We start from the raw sequence: 20908 nt of genomic DNA on the forward strand, positions 1-20908 counted from the left end.
ACTGCGCTCAGGAGATGTTGCTGAACACATATTGGGGTGTTTTGTGATAGTGACATATACGAGAACTTTTTAATTCATACCTGAATTAAAATGTGTGTGACAAAACAAATGCAAAAAAATGACTACCATAAAGTTTGACAAAGACTGGTGGTAGATATGGTGCATGGAAAGAGTTAAAATACTAGCATTTGAAATACCCTGGGGTGTCTAGTTTTCAAAAATATATGGGTTTATTGGGCACACTGAAATGGCCCGGCTCAAAGATGTATTTGGTACATCTTTGAGCCGGGCCATTTCAGTGTGCCCAACAAAACCATATATTTTTGAAAACTACACACCACAGGGTATTTTAAATGCTGGTATTTTAACTCTTTGCATGCACACATTTTACCACAAGCATTGTTTCAAAGTTTGCAGTAGTATTTTTGTGTGTGTATTTTTCCCACACACACCTACTTTATGTATGAATTTACAGCTCCTGGTATATGCCGCTGTCACACGACACCCCAATAGGTGTTCAGCAACATCTCCTGAGTACAGTGATACCCCACATGCATGGGTTTGTCATTTTTTGGGGGAACTAAAAGGCCACATTTGGTACGTGTGCATTTTTCTAATTGGAAATTAGATGTGTGGCCATCCTTCCCCCCGTGTTAATTGGGACATTGTTGAACCCGGCCAATTCAATTTACCCCATCAAATCATACATTTTTTAAAAGTAGACACCCCATGGGCATTTAATATGCCAGTATTTTAAATGTGCGTGCCCCAAATGTGGCCCTTTTGCCCCCAAACAGCCAGGCAAAATCATTCATGTGAGGTATCGCTGTACTCAGGAGATGTTGCTGAACACATATTGTTTTATGATAGTGACATATACCAGAACCTGTTTATTCATACCTGAAGTAAAATGTGTGTGAAAAAAACAAATGCAAAAAAATTACTACCATAAAGTTTGACAAAGACTGGTGATAGATATGGTAGAATAAGTGCTTGGAAAATACCGTATTTGCTCGATTATAAGACGAGGTTTTTTTCAGAGCAAATGTTCTGAAAAATACCCCTCGTCTTCTAATCGGGGTCGTCTTCTAATCAGACCTCAAAAAGAGGTCTGATTAGGAGACTAAGATCCAGATCCCCCGCACCGCTGCAGGGGACCTGGATCCTCCTGTCTCACCCCCCCCATCATACACGCACTTACCGGTGCTTCCTGCTGTATTGCCGGGGCAGCGGGTTGACGTCTACGCGATCCGCGTAGACAACGTCCGCTGCAGCCGGAAGGAGGTGTGGCTAGCAGCGGGGGTTGTCTGCGTCCGTCGCGTAGACCTTCCCCGACTGTCAGAGATCAGAGTCTGGTGCGGCACCGGTGCGGGGAACTCTGATCTCTGACAGCCGGGGAAAGTATACGCGACGGACGCATACAAACCCCCGCTGCCAACTCCACCTCCTTCCGGCTGCAGCGGAAGGCGACGTCAACCCGCTGCCCCGGCTAGAAGCACCGGTAAGAGAGGGCTGAGAGGGGAGAGAGGGGTGAGAGAGGGGGAAGGGGGGTGAGAGAGGGGGGGGGAGAGTGTGTGTGTTAGTTAAATGGGGGTATAGGGTGTGTGTGTTAAATGGGGGCATAGGGCATTTCTGGAGTGGCGTTAAGGGGGCATTTAATAGAGCACTCTGCCTCCTGAAATGCCTTATACCTCCCTATATGCCACTCTGCCCCATAATATGCCTTTTAACCCCCTAAATGCCAGAGTGGCATATAGGAGTATAAGGCATTTCTGGAGGCAGAGTGCTCTATACAATGCCTTTTAACTCCCTTAATGCCACTCTGCCTCCTGAAATGCCTTATACCTCCCTATATGCCACTCTGCCCCATAATATGCATTTTAACCCCCTAAATGCCAGAATGGGATATAGGGGTATAAGGCATTTCTGGAGGCAGAGTGGCACATAGGGGGTCAAAAGGCATACCATGGGGCACAGTGGCATATAGAGGGTTAAAAGGCATATCATGGGCCACAGTTGGAGTGGGAAGCCTGGGGGCAGATGTGCGTAACTGGGGGACATGTTGGAAAATACAAGAAATAAAAACAAAAAAAATATTTTTCTCAATCATAGCTTTTATTAACAAAAATAGTTTACATGAATTAACATTTACTGGTAAAACTTTTTTCCTTTGGGGTCGTCTTATATTCAGGCTTTTTCTTTTTTTCCTAAGTTAATATTCAGATTTTGGGGGGTCGTCTTATAATCAGGGTCGTCTTATAATCGAGCAAATACGGTATATGACTTGATGGGGTAAATTGCATTGGCCGGGTTCAGAGATACACGAAATGGCTTATGGGGGGAAGAATTACCAGATTTGGAAAAAATGGCTTTGAAATAGCAAAACGCTACCTGTAGTTATTGCCCCATAATGTGCAGAAAAAAGCAAAAAAACATAAAAACATTGGGTATTTCTAAATAGTACAAATAGAAGAATCTATTTAGCAGGTTTTTTTATTACCTTTTATAGATGAGTAAAATATTTTTCAACATTTCTAAATGTTTCACCATATTTTATACTTTTTTTAATAGTAAATAATATGATACAATCAAAACAATGTCATCTAAAGAAAGCCCTTCTTGTCCTGAAAAAAACAATATCTAATGTGTGTGGGTTCAGTAAATGGGAAAGAAGAAAATTACAGCTAAACACGAGCAGCGCAGAAATGTTAAAACGGCCATTGTCACAAAGGGTACAAAAAGTAAAATCAGCCTTTGGCACGAAGGGGTTAAGAGCAGGATTTAGCATGTTTTCTTTTTTAGATTTTTCTGGGGAAACCAGACCAGACATATGAAACCTCGGTAATATCCGCCAATGCGGATGTTCTGCCTCACTCTGCTCACCACCCGGGGAGCAGTCGGAGAAGGGATTCCCCCCTGGACACAACTCGTGTGCCCCACCAGGCTATAAACCTCCGTCCCCACAAGGGACAAGGAAAAACTGGCTTCATTGGTGTTCCGTGTGCTTTTATGGGGGTACGGAAGAATGACAACCCATCAGTACCGCCACTATATTCAAGGAAAAAGTTTTAACCCCTTAATAACAACTGCCGGTCCGGGCACGTCACCTGAAAACAAAGGGTTAACGACAGTTGACGTGCCCGGACTATCATGACTTCAAACGGGTGCAGAACGCGATCTACGTTCGCTTTCTGCACCCAAACGCTGTTGCTGTAATGCCTTGACTTCGAGGCATTCAGCAACACCACGATCAGCATCAGGGGCGTCAACGTCCGTCATACACTGTATGGCGACGGACGACCGTTTTTAAAAGAGTTTAGGAGGCGATGAGCGGAGCTGTAAATTCATACCTAAAGTACATGTGTGGGGAAAAATACACACACAAAATACTACTGCAAACTTTGAAAAAATGCTGGTGGTAAAATGTGTGCATGCAAAGAGTTAAAATACCAGCATTTGAAATACCCTGAGGTGTCTAGTTTTCAAAAATATATGGTTTTATAGGGCACATTGAAATGGCCGGGCTTCATGTGGGGTATCACTGTACTCAGGAGATGTTGCTGAACACATATTGAGGTGTTTTATGACAGTGACAACCACAAAGACTGGTGGTAGAATTAGTGCATGGAAAGAGTTAAAATTTGAAATACCCTGGGGTGTCTAGTTTTCAAAAATATATGATTTAATGGGGTAAATTGCATTGGCCTGCTTCAAAGATACCCAAAGACTGGTGGTAGATTTAGAAATGATCTCCCAAGCTGCATTGAGAGCCATGTCACAGTTTTTGCTGATGACACAAAATTAGGCCGGGTAATTCAGACTAATCTTGATGTTTCTTCTTTGCAGGAAGATTTAGACAGAGTTGGAGACTGGGCGTGCAAGTGGCAGATGAGGTTCAATATAAATAGATCCAAGGAGAAATCTGATTGCCTCTTGGAGTCAAGAAGGAATTTGTCGGCTTTCTCTCTGTCCTCACTAACCAAATTTCCAGTTTCAGATAATAACGCACCAACATTCTCTACCTTTAACTTTTTTCCATTCACATACTTGAAAAATTTCTTGGGATTGGTTTTACTTTCCTTGGCAATAAGTTTCTCATTTTCTCATGCCATAAATGATACTACCGACCCCTCGCTTTTATAATGCTTTAATGCCAATTGTTTATTCCTTATTTCCTGTTTTACTTTCCAGGTAAGCCACATTGGTTTTGATTTGTTTCTTTTGTATTTGTTTATATTGGTATATATTGGTCCATTTGTCCTCTGTGTTTAACCCAGAGAACAATCCATCCCAGTCTATACATTCCATGGTGGACCTTAGCCTGTCAAAGTTTGCCCTTCTGAAATTAAGTGTTTTGGTAGAGCAGTTACCCATTTGCTTTTTGGAATTAATCTCAAATGAAACCATGTTATGGTCACTATTTCCCAAGTGTTCTCTTACTTTAATGTTTGAGATAAGTTCCTCATTGTTAGTTATTACCAGATCTAGACAGGCATCCATTCTGGTTGGGGTCTCTACTAATTGCGACATAAATTGGTCATTAAGCAGGTTCAGAAACTTGCTGCCCTTAGTGGAACAAGTTCCACTATTCCAATCTATATCTGGGTAATTAAAATCTCCCATGATCAAAACTTCATTTCTATTTGCAGCCTTTTCAATTTGAAATAGCAGCTGATCTTTCCCCATATTACTAATGTTGGGTGGCTTGTGGCATACACCCACAAGTAGTGTGTGACTCTTCTTACTATCTAGGTTAATCTCTACCCACAGCGTCTCCACATTACTACTGTCTTCATGCACACCTTCCTTAATACTGGATTTAAGTTTAGGGTTTGCGTATAAACAAATCCCTCCCCCTTTTCTATTTACTCTGTCCCTTCTAAAAAGTGAATATCCTTGTAAGTTTACTGACCAGTCATATGTATCATCCCACCACGTTTCCGTGATACCGATCAAGTCATATTATTCATTACTTACCAATATTTCCAGCTCACCCATTTTGTTTGCCAAGCTTCTCGCATTTGCTAAAAGACATTTAAGATTACTACCCATTTCTGGTGTAACAGTTGACAAATAATTCTTGACAGCAGGTTTTGTACTATGCAACACCATATTGTCTGTGATAACCCCAGCAGTGCTCTCACCCCCTTTTCCCATAGCTAGACCCCCTTCCGAGTCTACTCTAGCTAGCACTTCTATATTTATCCTCCCCACCAGAACCTAGTTTAAAAGATCCTCAATTCCCCTAGACATCCTCTCCCCTAGCACTGCAGCCCCCTCCTCATTGAGGTGCAGTCCATCCCTGCTGTAGAGCCTGTAGCCGACTGCAAAGTCTGCCCAGTTCTCCAAAAACCCAAATCCCTCTTTCTTATACCACGCTCTTAGCCACGCATTGATCTCCCTAAGCTCCCACTGTCTCCCTGAAGTAGCGCGTGGTACTGGTAATATTCCAGAGAACATTACCTTGGAGGTCCTTTGCCTAAGTTTCTGACCTAGTACCCTTAACTCATTTTTAAGGACCCCCCACCTGCCCTTAACTATGTCGTTTGTACCAACATGTACTACGACCGCTGGATCATCTCCAGCCCCTCCCAACAATCTGTCTACCCGGTCCACAATATGTCGAACCCGAGCACCCGGGAGACAGCATACTGGTAATAATGATTTAAAACACATTACTTTTTCTACTGCATACAGCACAGAATTCACATATATAAAGGATATTTTAACTAGGCATTTACTGGTGCTATATGAAAATGACAAAAAGAGGCTGTACATTACGCAATCAATTGTCTCCTAGTGATTTTTTAACTACTGATAATGCACGTAGTTGGTTACATCTTAAAGGTTGTTACAAATGTTCTAAACCCAGGTGCAACTTGTGTAGCTACATTAAGAAAACTATTTTTTTTTAAGTAAAAAAATACTCTATAAAAACCTTTATTCTATAAAAACCTTTATTAATTGTGACACAACGCATGTCATATATTTAGCTACATGCACTTCATGTAATGTACAATATGTTGGGTGCACTACTCGAAAATTCAAAAGACGTACCGTATTGGCTCGAATATAGGCCGCACTTTTTTCCCCCACTTTAAGGTGCGGCCTATATTCGGGGTCTAGCGCCGACGCCCGGGAGATGCAGTCCCGGGCGCCGGGCAGCCAGCGGGGTTAGGATACAGATCCCCCGCAGCGGTGCAGGGGACCTGCATCCTACTCCCCGATACGCTCAGACAACCTCCCCTGCCAGCACTTCCCACAGGGGGGTGCCGGCACGGGAGGTTGTCTAAGCGGATCGTGCGGACCGCCCCCCGGACTGACCGGAGCAGACTCCCGGGTGTCTGCTCCGGTAAGCCGGGGGGGGCAGAGGAGGACAGTGGTAGCATATCTCGGGGAGGGAGGACAGTGGTAGCATATGTCGCGGAAGGGAGGACAGTGGCAGCATATCTCGGGGAGGGAGGACAGTGGCAGCATATCTCGGGGAGGGAGGACAGTGGCAGCATATCTCGGGGGGGGGACAGTGGCAGCATATCTCGGGGGGGGACAGAGTGGCAGCATGTTTTTTTTGGTGCTTTTTTAAAGAAAAAAGGGTGCGGCCTATATACGGGGGGCGGCCTATATCCGAGCCAATACGGTATATATGAACACATACATAATTCAGATACAGCGTTTATCCAAACATTTTAGTGAAGTACATAATGGCAACACATCAAACTTAGAATTAATAGGCATAGCGCGTGTTCACCCCCCTAAAAGGGGAGGAGATTGGTCTCGAGCTCTTCGCCTAAAGGAAGCCTTTTGGATTCTATGTCTTGATACGAGATTTCCTTTGGGTATGAATTTCAGAAATGACCTAGCATACATTTATTAAGCATTTTTTTTATGTATTATTTTTATTAATTTGCAAGCTTTTTATTTGTTATACGTATCGAAACTATCACCTGGTGTAAAATCTCCATGTGTGTGGTAATTTCCACCTATTGCATCCGCTCCCTGTGTTGGTTAATCATGGGATAATTGGTGGGCGTGAGTATAGATCAATCTCCAGACAAGTTCATTTGTATATAAGGTTTGGTAGCGGCTACACACTTCCAAGCCGTGATTAAGAACCGTAAGGTTTGAAACACGTTGGCGTATCTCCTTTCTATCACTTGAGCACATTTTTTCTTTTCTTGTTTATTACGTTTTAACTGATCTAATTAAAATTTGAAATTTTAAACTCCTATTTTTGTGGAGTGGGATTCCTTCTTGTATCGCTATTTTATGTTATTTTATATGTATTTTAACATTGAATATTCACCACACATGTATATACTTTGAAATTTTATGTTTAATGTGTTCTGGAGTCATTTGACCATATTAAAATATTTTGTGTATAGCCCTTGCCAGTTGCATACATATACCGTATTGGCCCGAATATAGGCCGCACTTTTTCCCCCCACTTTAAGTCTTTAAAGTGGGGGTGCGGCCTATATTCGGGGTCTAGCGCCCTACGGCAGCGGGCAGGCAGCGGGGTCAGGATACAGATCCCCCGCAGCGGTGCAGGGGACCTGTATCCTACTGTCTGATACGCTCAGACAGCCTCCCCTGCCAGCACTTCCCACGGGGGGAGTGCCGGGACAGGAGGTTGTCTAAGCGCATCGCGTGGACGTTCACCGGCAGCGGCGATGCGCCGCTGCCGGTGAACGCCCGCATGATGCATTTTACATCCCCCCCCCGACTTACCAGAGCAGACTCCCGGGTGTCTTGCAGGGGCGGCGGAAGACATCTACGCAATACGCGTATACAACTTCCGGTGCCGGCACTTCCGCTGAGTGCTGGCACCGGGAGTTGTATACACGATGTGCATAGATGTCCCCCTCCGGCACCGCAAGACACCCGGGAGTCTGCTCTGGTAAGTCGGGGGGGGAGGACAGAGTGGCAGCATATCTCGGGGGGGGGAGGACAGAGTGGCAGCATAGGTTTGGGGGGGCAGAGTGGCAGCATATCTCGGGGGGGGAGGACAGAGTGGCAGCATATCTCGGGGGGGACAGAGTGGCAGCATATCTCGGGGGGGGAGAGGACAGAGTGGCAGCATGTTTTTTTGGTGCTTTTTTAAAGAAAAAAACTTTTTCTTTAAAAAAGCACCAAACTTTTAGGGTGCGGCCTATATACGGGGGCGGCCTATATCCGAGCCAATACGGTATATAGATATATATCAGAGATAAGAGTTCCCGGTGCCGGTGCCGGCACCGGTGCGGGGAACTCTGATCTTTGACAGCCGGGGAATGTCTGCGCGATGCACGCAGACAACCCCCGCTGCTAGCCACGCCTCCTTCCGGCTGCAGCGACACTGGGGACTCTGAAGTACCGGTAAGTGGGGCGGGGGGGTTGAGACAGGAGGATCCAGATCCCCTGCAGCTGCACGGTCTTCTCATAGTCAGACTTTGAGGTCTGATTATAAGACGACCCTGATTATAAGACGAGGGGTATTTTTCAGAGCATTTGCTCTGAAAAAAACCTTGTCTTACAATCGAGCAAATACGGTATTTGCTTTTATTCTGGGGCACTGAATTGGTACATTCACACTGCATATAGAACTTTAAGTGAACCTCACTAAATTTAGTTGTCAGAAAATACAAAATTAACCAGCCAGCGGCCTTTTTTCTTGCGCATCATGACAAATCAAATGACAACTGACGTCCTTGGAACTTCATAAGTTTTAAAGGGTCCTAAGCGGTTGCTGAAATGCCTCAATATCGAAGCATTCGGTGACAACGAAAACACTGTGACACACTGATCGCTTCAGAGAGAGCAGCCACAAGGGCCATAGCGAGACACATTGCTTCATGCAAAATACCAAAGAGGGTCTGACCAAGATCAGACAGGTACTGCAATCAACCCCCCAAGTCAATGGAGACCAGATTACTAATTACAATGTTATTAGTAAAATAAAAAAAAAATAAGAAAAAAAAAGTGGTAACATGGAAAAATAATTTTCCAGTGATGTCATCATCAGGGTTTGAGCTGCAACAAAATGAAAAACAAAAAGTCCACAAATTTATATATAAGAAAAAAAAGTTTATTTTCTTGAGCAAGTCCTAAAATTTGCGCTTTATCTTCACAAAAATCCTGGCATGGAAATTGTTAAAATGGAATGTCTAATTTGAAGAAGGTCAATTTAATTTACCGTATCAAAATCATGTTTTTTCAAATATGTCCCAAATAGGACACAAAGGCAGAATGACCAAGTGTCATAATTCCAAGTTGAAAAAGTGAATTGCACACGTCCCAAATGTGGCCTCTTGTAGCCCTCAAACTAGGGCTGCAACAACTAAATTGATGACGATTTCCATTATCGCTTAGTTGAATCGATTTATATTGAATATAAGATGAGGGTATTTTTCAGAGCATTTGAATCCAACCTCTTATAATCCAACCTCAAATAGAGGTCACGCTATAACACTAAAATCCAGATCCCCTGCAAACAACTTCTGCTACTCCCCTCCACTTCCGCTGGGGCTTCTACGATGGAGCACAGCCATGACATGACCTTCCCGTGCTCCATCATAGAAGCCCTAGCAGAAGTGGAGGGCAGTAGCGGGGGTTGTCTGTTCACCCGCTGCTAGAGAGGAGTATCCACAGCGTGCCTCCTCTATAGCAGCTGGTGGGGGTCTGCATTTGGGGTGGGCAGAGTGGTATATCAGGTAAGAATTTAATGTTCCCCTTGTTACTCCCGGTAGCACAACAGACAACAGACACAAAAGACACTTAGGGAGGGTAAGACACAACGGACTCCAAGACTCTTCTACCGAATCTGGCATTGTCCAGACCGGCGGTAATGTTTGATAAAGGTATGAGCATTCCTCCATACCGCGGCTTTGCAAATCTGTTCAATAGGCACTCCAGAAGCAACGGCCCAAGATGTCGCGACCACCCGAATGGAATTGGCCGGAAAAGGTTCTTTACCGGCCAATTCGTAGGCATGAGAAATAGCAGAAATCAGCCATCTAGCTTTAGAGGATCTCGAAACTCCAAGACCTTTTCTAGTTCCGGAAAAGGAGACAAAAAGATTCAAAGACCTTCTCCATGGAACAGTCCTCTGTAGATAGACTTCCAAACACCTGCGTACATCCAAGCAATGGAGACGGCATTCCTTGTCATTACCAGGGTGAGGACAGAAGACCAAAAGGACAATATCCTGATAATAGAAAGGTGACGTGACTTTTGGAAGGAAATCTGGAGGAGTACGGAAAACTACTCTATCGTCTAAAAACTGGAGGCAAGGTTTTAAAATGGATAGAGACCAAATCTCGGCTGTTTTTCTAGCTGATGTTAAAGCCACCGGTAGGACCACCTTCCAGGTGAGAATCTTGATCGGAATATCCTCGAGAGGCTCGAAGGGAGGAGAAGTAAGGCTGGATAGGACAAAAGTCAAGTCAATTTTTACAGGAAAAATGTTTTGTCTTGGACGTAGCCTTCCTAGGAGCTGGTGATACTTCAGGGAGGTCTGTCCTTCGATGACCTTCCGGGTGGCGCGACCCGGAGGGGAATGCCCAATCGGCGTTTAAAAATGTAACAGTTGTGGCTGCCAGGGAAGATGGCTGCTTGAACCACCTGCTCCGCCGCTGCTCGCCCTTTTTCTTTAGCTATCACCTGCAACCCTGACGATGGGCCGCACCAAAAAGCTCAGACCAGTCCACCCCAGGGAATCGTTCTCGGCCGGTTTCATCTTCCCTGCGGGAATATTTCCAGACCCCGGCTGATCTTACCTCACAGGCCTCAGATGACCATGAGGCTGGATCCTCCACCTCTCCCCCAACAGTCTCCTGCACCTGAAGTGCTGCAGCTGTTTTCCTCGGCTCCATGGAGGACAGACTTCTCCACACTCATCCTGGAGTTGAAACAGGTGGTTAGAGATGAGGTGGCTGCACTGCGCACTGATTTCACAGCTCTGGAGCGCAGAGTGGTGTTGCTCCATGACTCATCAACGCACTCTCCTGCAAACCCAGCTCTCCACTGACCAACACCTTCGCTACCTCTGCACTCTTCGACGTCGCCTTGAAGATCTGGAGAACAGAGGCTGCAGACAGAACATCCGGATTCGAGGGGGATTCCCGACCTTCGCTTCCACACCGTCTTCGCTGCGTCCCGTGTTCCCGACGCCCCTCAGACCATCCGGGCAGTGAACGCAGACCAGAACCCCCGCTCCACTCACATTCACGGGGCGCTGAAGAATGACTCTTACCCGAGTTTCTAGCACCCGGTATGAGATGCAGCTCTTCACCTGCCACTGGGGTCTGGAGGTATATGTGAAATCTTGCGAACTTACATTTACCTGTTTCTTTATTTTTTTTAAATATGGCATACTGGGCCTCTCCCCATGATGCTGACCACATTGACCTAACCGTCAAGGGCAATTGTAGCCACAGACAAATTAGAGTTACTAGCACTGACAATCTACATTTACCTGATTACATCTGTCATAATTGTTGCAGACCACCCCTGGGACACTACGATTATATTTGTCTCCATGTGGGGGTACACAATATGCACCACTCTGCACACCTAAATGTACACAATTTTTTATTTTTTCTCTCTCCTCATATTGGGCCTTTCTCCATGGTACCAACCACAATGGTCTAACAGTGGCAACTGTAGCCAGGGAAAGATTAGAGTTGATGGCTATGTCAACTTACTTTTACCTGTTTACCTATGTTATAATTGTTGATGGTTCCCCCTGGGACACTACCTCCTGCTCTATGATTATATTTGTCTCCATGTGGGGGTACACAATATGCACCGAATATACCTCTGCCACTCTGCACTTACATGTACCATGTTTTTTTTTCTTTTCTTTCATACTGGGCCTCTCCCCATGATACCAACCACAATGGTCTAAACATCAGGGGTAACTGTAGCCACGGAAGAATTAAAATTAATGCCATTGACAATCTACATTTCCTGTTTACCTAAATTATACTTGTTGCTGATCACCCCTGGTGATATTTCTCTCCATGTGGGGGTACACAATATGCGCCGATTCCACCTTTGCCACTCTGCACAATCACATGTACACGTTTTTTTTTGGTTTTTTTTGCATACTGGGCAGCTCCCCATGATACCAACCACAATGGTCTAACCGTCAGGCGTTACTGTAGCCACGGACAAATTAGAATTAATGGCATTGACAATCTACATTTCCTGTTTACCTACGTTATACTTGTTGCTGATCACCCCTGGTGATATTTCTCTCCATGTTGGCGTTACACAATATGCGCCGATTCCACCTTTGCCACTCTGCACATTCATATGTACACCATTTTTTTTAAAAAATATATACTATCTATTCTGATAATATATTATAATGCATTCCCATGCATTCCGATTTCCATACACTTCGCCCTGTAATTACAGCAGGCTATACGTGCAGTCTGTGAGTTCTTCCTCGCACCTACGTTTCTCATGCATGTATGGGCTTTTCCCCTCATGACAGTACACGGGGTGCGCCACCCACACTCTTGGACACTTACACTCTCTCACACACCTGTAATAGTGGTTTTTTGGGGGGGGGGGTTTCACACACTTAGCTCCCACCGGGCCTTGACCCACCATTGCCAGGACTGTCCTATGTGCCTCCCCCTGTTACCGCCCTTCCATTTTGTCCTGTATTCACTGGCGCGTCCCGTCGTTATGGGGTTGCTCCCGCTACTCCATGCTCTCTGTGTGTGCAGCGGTGGCCAGGTTAGTTATTATACTTTTCCTTTCGTCACCATTCTACGTAGTTCGGTTTTACCATGACATTTTTCTTGTTGCCTGGTTACACGACCCCACACTGTACGTCTTCTCTGGATATCGAGTGGGTCCTCTGCTGGTCCTTACTGCAGCGGATTTTTCTTTTCCCACCTCGACCAACGTACTCTGTGTTTGAACTCTCTCTGCCCATCTACCTCTCTCCTCTAACACCCCCTTTTACATTCATTTTTTTTCCCCTTTCCCCGCCATGCCTCCTTCTCCCGGCAAGAGGCCACTTACTTTCCTATCCCTCAACGCACGGGGCCTTAACATCCCCGAGAAATGGTCCCACTTGCTTTGCGATTTACAGAGGGAAAAAAATCAATATAGCTTTTATTCAGGAGGGTTGCGCCCCTAGACTGTCCAATCACTATTATCCGAGAGGAACCTTTTGCAATACTACAGGTGCCAGGACAAAAGGAGTTGCCATCCTAGTCTCCAGATCGGTCCCGTTTCAGGAACTTGCAACACTGACCCGGGAGGCCGGTTTCTGTTCCTGAAGGAGCACGTTGCCAATCAACTCTATACTTTTGCTAACCTATATCTGAAAGAATATCTTACGCGCTTACAAGATTTTAGTGAAGGAGTCCTTGTGCTGGGGGGTGACTTTAACGTGGCTCTTCACCCTTGACACCTCCTCCGGCCTCCCTCGCACCTCGCCACATGTCCCGAGCAAAATTAACTCCCTCCTCTCCCAACACCGCTTAGTTGATTGCTGGAGAGCCCTCCACCCTACTACTAAAGACTTTACTTTCGTCTCCACGCCTCATGGCTCCTACTCCCGAATCTATTACTTCTTTCTCCCCTAACAGCATTCCATTCTCCTGCACCGAGCCCACATCGGCCTGATGACATGGTCGGACCATGCCCCATTTATCATGTCCATGGACTCTCCCCTCCTCCGCCCCACGGAGCGCTCTTGGCGCCTGAATGAATCCCTCCTCTCCAATGCTGTGGTGAGTACAGATTTAGCCTCTGCTATCTCCCTTTACTTCACCGAAAACCTAGTCGATGACCTTACAGTCTGGGAGGCCCACAAAAGAGTCATGGACTTATAATCCGATACTGTTCCCAACAAAAGAAAGCTGAGGGTAAGGAACTTGCCTCCCTCTGCGAGCAGATCGCGGTAGCGGAGCAAGCCCACAAATCCACCGCTTCCGGAGAACTTCTGCAGCGACTCACACTGCTCACGGGACAATTGGCTGTCCTTTTAAATCATAAACATCGTCTCCTTCTGGTGGTGCGCGTCTTCGCGATTATCTAACCTGCACGGTACACACCAAATTAACTCCATATGTGACGTCTGCGTTGGAATCCCCCATCTCTTTACCAGAGTACACTCTTGCTATAAGGCCTCCCAGTCAGGGAAGTGTTCCCTATACGATATTACTCACACTTACGTGACCTGTTGGGCCCTCGGTTCGTAGAGGCCTTTAATTCAATCTTGGAGGGGGGCCAGATACACCCCCATGCTATGTCGGCGACTATTTCCCTTATCCATAAAGAGGGTAAAGACCCTCTCTCTTGTGGCAGTTACTGCCCTATTTCTCTCAATGCTGACCTTAAGCTCTTCGCCAAAATTTTAGCAAACCGGTTGAAACCTCTGCTGCCTTCCCTAGTGTATCCTGACCAATCTGGCTTTATCCCGGGCCGTGAAGCTAGGGATGGGAACATCCGCGCTCTCAATTTGCTTCACCTCGCGCGGTCCGCCTCCATCCCATCGATTTTTCTTTCCACCGATGCCGAAAAGACTTTTGAAGGGCTGTGCCCTTTCGCCGATGTTATTTGTACTATCTCTGGAACCCCATATGCAAGCACCAGGGTGTCTTGTGAATCTCCGTTGCTGACAGGAGGCAGAGTAGTGTATGGGAGGGGGAGGAGGCAGAGTGATGTATGGGAGGGGGGAGGAGCCAGAGTGGTGTATGGGAGGGGGAGGAGGCAAAGTGGTGTATGGGAGGGGGAGGAGCCAGAGTGGTGTATGAGAGGGGGAGGAGCCAGAGTGATGTATGGGAGGGGGAGGAGGCAAAGTGGTGTATGGGAGGGGGAAGGAGGCAAAGTGGTGTATGGGAGGGGGAGGAGGCAAGGTGGTGTATGGGAGGGGGTAAGAGGCAGAGTGGTGTATGGGAGGGGGAGGAGGCAGAGTGGTGTATGGGAGGGGGGAGGAGGCAGAGTGATGTATGGGAGGGGGAGGAGGCAGAGTGGTGTATGGGTGAGTTATAGTGGTGTATGGGGGGTACAATGAATTTCAGGGTAGCAGAGTGGTGTATGGGGGTGTAATGAATTTCAGGGAGGCAGAATGGCATATCTGGGGGAGTTGAAGTGGTGTATAGCGGAGGTAGAGTGGTGTATGGGGGTATTATGAATTTCAGAGTGGCATATCTGGGGGAGGCAGAGTGGTGAATCAGGGAGTATAATGAATTTCAGAGTGGTACAGGGCACTTATGGGAGGCAGAGTGGCATATCAGGGTACACAGTGGCATATAGGGAGGTATAAAGCATAAATGGGGGCGAGTGGCATATTGGAAGTTATAAGGCATATAGGGGGTATAAGGCATATCGAGATTAGGCATACCAGGGGGGCATAAGACATATCTGGGGCTAAAAGGTATATCAGGGGGCTCAGCTGCATATCACTGGCATATAAGGAATATAAGGCATATCGGGGGCACAGTGGCATATCAGGGGGCACAGTGGAATCTCTGGCATATAGGAGGTATAAGGCATATCTGGGGGCAGAGTGGCAAGCTGGGGGTCAGATGTGCAGTTTGGTAAATAAAAGAAAATATAAACAAGGCTTTTTTCTCATAGTTTTTATTAAGTATGAATTAATATTTTCTAATAACTTTGTATTAAAACCTAGTTTGAGAAACACTGTTTGGGTTCTTGTAGCTTTTATTATTATGTCAGTAAAACAAGAAGGTGAATAGAGAGGCCATTGCGATAAAGAGATGAAAGTGTAAATTGTATGGTTTTTTTATTACATTATTTTAAATTTAAAAAAAAAATTGCAATTTTTTTATCCGATTAATCGAAAAAATAATCGACCAACTAATAGATTATTAAAATAATCGTTAGTTGCAGCCCTACTCACGTCATAGTTCTCTTCTTGAAGGTTACTTGTGCCATGGAGTATGAGCACCTTTATTTATCACATGGCTTGTCCCCACTGACGAGGGGAGTTTGTAACCACGTCATATCGCTGTATAACACCTTGTACTTACCGCACCGGTTTTCGCGCTATTCTTGCTCCGTGTTCATTTAGCTCTGTAACCATGTATCACTGATGTACTGCCTGCATGCTTGCATAGTGTGAACTGTACCTGCTCCCACCCTTCCCCTCTCCCACCCCCCCTTTTTGATTTTCTGTACCCTTCCCTTGTTCCTTAAAATCTTAAAAACTCAATAAACATTGATTTACCATAAAAATTTTACAGTTTTCTGGCTTTCGTGCCGGAAGCGGTTACATCAGATCGGACAGCACAAAGCCAGCGATGCTGGCTTCTGCTGTCAGGGGGGAGTCCAGACAGCCTGTTCTCCCGTGCAGCGGCAGGGATCTGTCTCTGCCGCTGCAAAAAAGGGCAGGACATACCAGTACGTCCATAGGGGACTGAAAGGGTTAAATATGAATAGTTTACATGTGACTTAATATTTACTAACAAAACTTTTTTAGGTATTAAAACCTAGTTTGAGAAATTAGAAATATTGAGTTTGGGTTCTTATCCCTTTTTAAATATAGCTTTTATTATGTCAGTAAAATAAGAAGGGTATTAGAGAAATGCCATTGTGGCAGAGAAGTGTGTGGTGTGCAGTGTACAGTGACACATGTTAATGTAAATTTTAAGTTTTTTTATTCTGCTGTTTGTTTTTAACACCCAATTTGTTCATTAAATTATTTTAAACGAGTTAAAAATGTGCTTATTTTTTTTATCTGATTAATCGGCTAACTAATCAATTATGAAAATAATTGTTAGTTGCAGCCCTACCTCAAACAACCCAAGAAGCCTATGCATGAGTAGCATCATTGTACTCAGGAGATGTTGCTGAACACATATTGAGGTGTTTTCCAGTACCTGGTATATGTTATTTTGTGGGGGTGCACTAAATTAGAAGGCAAAGTTGAAGAAAAAACACAAAAACCGCTCTGGTCAATTATTTAGCGCAAACATGCTTAAAAAGAAACACTGGTCCTGAAAGGCTTAAGTAATGCCAAGGATATCAAGTAATAAACATAAGACAATTCTTAAAAATAAGATTGCCAGAAGAGAACAAGTAGCTTAATATTTCAGTTAAATATTTTTGTATTATAAACACATTGCTCAAGTCATTTAGCAGTTTTTATTATGGAATGTGATTATTTCTATGCCACCCCCTTGGGGTTCCAACAATACCTATGCTCTTTACCATCTCCACTTAACTCCTGCATATCCTCCTCACTTAAGTCAAAGTCCCAAACATCAAAATTGCTTTTAATTCTACTAGGGTCTGCAGACTTGGGTATAACCCCTACACCTTGTTTAAGAGCCCAACGCAGCAGCACTTGGGAGGTTGTTTTTCTATGGGCTTTTGCTACTTTCTTCACCTCCTCCTTATTTAATAGATCTCCACACCCCAAAGATGAGTAAGCCTGTAGGGAGACACCATTTTCCCTACACCAGTTTAGGAGGGATTTTTGTGGAAGCCACGGGTGAAACTCCACTTGCAATACAGCAGGCCATACACGGCATGTTGTTAAGAGTTCTGCCAAGTGAGTCTCTGTATAGTTGGATACCCCCACGGCTCTTATATACCTTGCTTCATAAAGATCTTCCATTGACTTCCAGGCTTCTTGTCTTGCCTTTGCATTACGGGCATCATCACTCTTCCAGCCTTGCCTGCCCGGCCAGTGTATCAAATAGAGATCAAGGTATTCACACCCTAATCTTTCCAAACTACGTAGACAGGCTTCTCGTGCTCCCTTGCCCAGATCAGCAGGAGAAAGCTTACTGGTAATGAAAATATCAGAGCGTGTTAGACCGTGAAGAGGCAAAAGCTGGTGCAAAGCATGACCCAGCTCTTCTTCGTTTCTGTAAACACTAGCAGTGTCAAATAATCGGTAGCCACATGCAAGGGCAGCGTCCACAGACTGTGTAACATCCTGGAGCCCACGCAAGTGGAAGGTACCCAGTCCCAGAAGGGGCATGGTTACACCATTATTAAGGGTTACAGTCTCTGAAAAACCTGCAAAAAGAGGGAAAAAAGGTGATAAAACTATAAGGAGACAAAACTAATTTAGAAAATGCAAGTCTTCAATGCATCAACCATATGCAAGACTATACCCTAAAGCTGCCCATCTTCTCACACCTTAGTGAATAAGACAGGCTTATTGAAGTTCCTTGCCAACGAAATAGAAGCACAATCCAACGCAATTATTTCAACTTCCATCTCGCAGTTATTATACACCTTACAAATTAGCTCATGTTGTCGCCCCCACAAGCCCATGGGTCATATATCACCGCCTTAAAACGTTAATCAAGTTGTATGCCCAGAAGCAATAGCAGCAAATAAACAGGAAGAGGAGAGCACACCAATCTCAAAAAGAAACAAATTACAAAGATGTTGCAAATAGATAAGGGCTGGCCTGTATGATGTCTGTACATTACATGAAAAAGAAAATGTGGATACATTCAAATGACAAAAACAGCCTTAGGATATTGCAGGTAATTAAGTAACACAAACTAAAACACAAAAGCCTTCTTCAAGTCTTAAGTACAACTACGTTGGGGCACAAATCCAATCAAAATTAATTAAATGAGCTGCAGTGCAGTGTCTAACTTAGGTCAAAATCATTCGAAAATGCAACTTTTACAGAAGCAGAGCAAGTGAGAACAACAAATCAGACGTTAAAATAAAAAATAACAAACTGAAGTCTCAGTCCCTCCTTCCGACACGCATGTAACAGATACAGACATAAAGCCAATAAAGATGATTTCCTCTCAGTGCTCGGTAAAGCGTTTATCTAAGGAACAACCTTACTTTTGTTATAAAATATAGGGCTAGGGTTTCCAGATCGGCATAACCAAAACAATGGACATAAAAAACATAAGTTTGCTACTAATTAAATGTGTGTTTGTGCTTATAAAAGGCGAAGTACACTTCCTATATTATACCCGTTGCTCGCGGAGAAAGCGGACATATACCAGACTTCTAGTTAAAAATGTCCGTATAATGTGGGTGTACTCGTTTCGTAACAAAGGCCTGTGCCGCAACTTATTCCGCGCCTGTGCCAGAAGCTTAATGTCTCGAGTGAGAACAATACTTTATTAAATCACTACAAGTCTTCCAAATACGCGGTACTCCCAACTCCGTTACCGACACAAAATTTCACTTAAACGCACAACTTACTAGTCTGCTTCTCCATCTAGCAACGTTCCACAATCACATGACAGCCACCCGAACCAGAAACGGGCGGGGCCAAAGTGTCTCTTACCCGGACCCTTAAAGACTAACTGGTAGCAACCAATCAAAACTGAGCGGTAGCGACGCACTTTCAGTGAGAATAAAGCGAGTCAACCGCCGGTTTAGCGTGCTCAAGGTGTATTGTGTGTGTTTATGGTGGTGCGTGAAATGTTTTCAGTAGATTTGTAGGCCGCACTGCTTGGTTTAATAATAACCTGCATAGCTGTGCTGGGAGAAGGTTTCTAGTTATGTGCTGCGATGGGGGAGGAGTGGAGGCTCACTGGAAGACATGGGGGCTCGGATACCTGTGATGGCGTCTAAAGCCGAGCTTAACAGCCTTAAGCGGGAGCTGTGATGCGATGCATTTGTCGGTTTTAAAGGGACAATCTAATGCTAAAGTGGGTGTATTGCATGTTAGTTATGGGGGTGCCAAAGAAATACTGCACCCAGACTCCACTTACCCTTGGGCTCTTCCCTGGCCTGGCCTTGTCTGATTTATAATGTCTACGTTGTTTATATGATTGTCTGTACCCTTGATCTGCCTGAAAAACCAAATGATTTTGGAGCTTCTAATGAAAAAATAACTAATTAAAGTACAATACTGTGAAAAATTATTTGCCCCTTCCCTATTTATGTTATTTGTTTCAGCTAATCCAAATAATTTTATCCCCTTAACCCCTTCGTGACAAAGGCTGATTTTATTTTTTGTACCCTTCGTGACAATGGCCGTTTTAACATTTCTGCAACCATACACTGCTCAAAATAATAAAGGGAACACTTAAACAACACAATGTAACTCAAAGTCAATCACACTTCTGTGAAATCACACTGTCCACTCAGGAAGCAACACTGATGGACAATCAATTTCACATGCTGTTGTGCAAATGGAACAGACAACAGGTGGAAATTATAGGCAATTAGCAAGACAGCCCTAATAAAGGAGGGGTTCTGCAGGGGTGACCACAGACCACTTCTCAGTTCCTATGCTTCCTGGCTGATGTTGTGGTCACTTTTGAATGCTGGCGGTGCTTTCGCTCTAGTGGTAGCATGAGACGGAGTCTACAACCCACACAAGTGGCTCGGGTAGTGCAGCTCATCTAGGATGGCACATCAATGCGAGCTGTGGCAAGAAGTTTTGCTGTGTCCCTCAGCGTAGTGTCCAGAGCATGGAGGTGCTACCAGGAGACAGGCCAGTATATCAGGAGACGTGGAGGAGACCGTAGGAGGGCAACAACCCAGCAGCAGGACCGCTATCTCCGCCTTTGTGCAAGGAGGAGCACTGCCAGAGCCCTGCAAAATGACCTCCAGCAGGCCACAAATGTGCATGTGTCCACTCAAACGGTCAGAAACAGACTCCATGAGGGTGGTATGAGGGCCCGACGTCCACAGGTGGGGGTTGTGCTTACAGCCCAACACCGTGCAGGACGTTTGGCATTTGCCAGAGAACACCAGGATTGGCATATTCGCCACTGGCGCCCTGTGCTCTTCACAGATGAAAGCAGGTTCACACTGAGCACATGTGACAGACGTGACAGAGTCTGGAGACGCCATGGAGAACGTTCTGCTGCCTGCAACATCCTCCAGCATGACCGGTTTGGCGGTGGGTCAGTAATGGTGTTGGGTGGCATTTCCTTGGGGGGCTGCACAGCCCTCCATGTGCTTGCCAGAGGTAGCCTGACTGCCATTAGGTACCGAG

The 20908-nt window shown here is 45.1% G+C and overlaps 1 protein-coding gene across 1 annotated transcript; it reads right to left on the reverse strand.

Moving 5' to 3' along the window:
- Window positions 1-16912: 16912 nt before the first annotated feature.
- Window positions 16913-19243, reverse strand: LOC128467397 (glyoxal reductase-like). Its single transcript, XM_053449039.1, has 2 exons — window positions 19159-19243; window positions 16913-17994 (listed from the first exon to the last, which is right to left on the reverse strand). Exons 1-2 carry the CDS (start codon window positions 19172-19174, stop codon window positions 17135-17137), a joined length of 876 nt encoding a protein of 291 aa, XP_053305014.1. The 5' UTR covers window positions 19175-19243; the 3' UTR covers window positions 16913-17134.
- Window positions 19244-20908: the final 1665 nt, after the last annotated feature.

Source organism: Spea bombifrons, chromosome 10 (genome assembly GCF_027358695.1).
Source record: "Spea bombifrons isolate aSpeBom1 chromosome 10, aSpeBom1.2.pri, whole genome shotgun sequence".
Lineage (NCBI taxonomy): Eukaryota > Metazoa > Chordata > Amphibia > Anura > Pelobatidae > Spea > Spea bombifrons.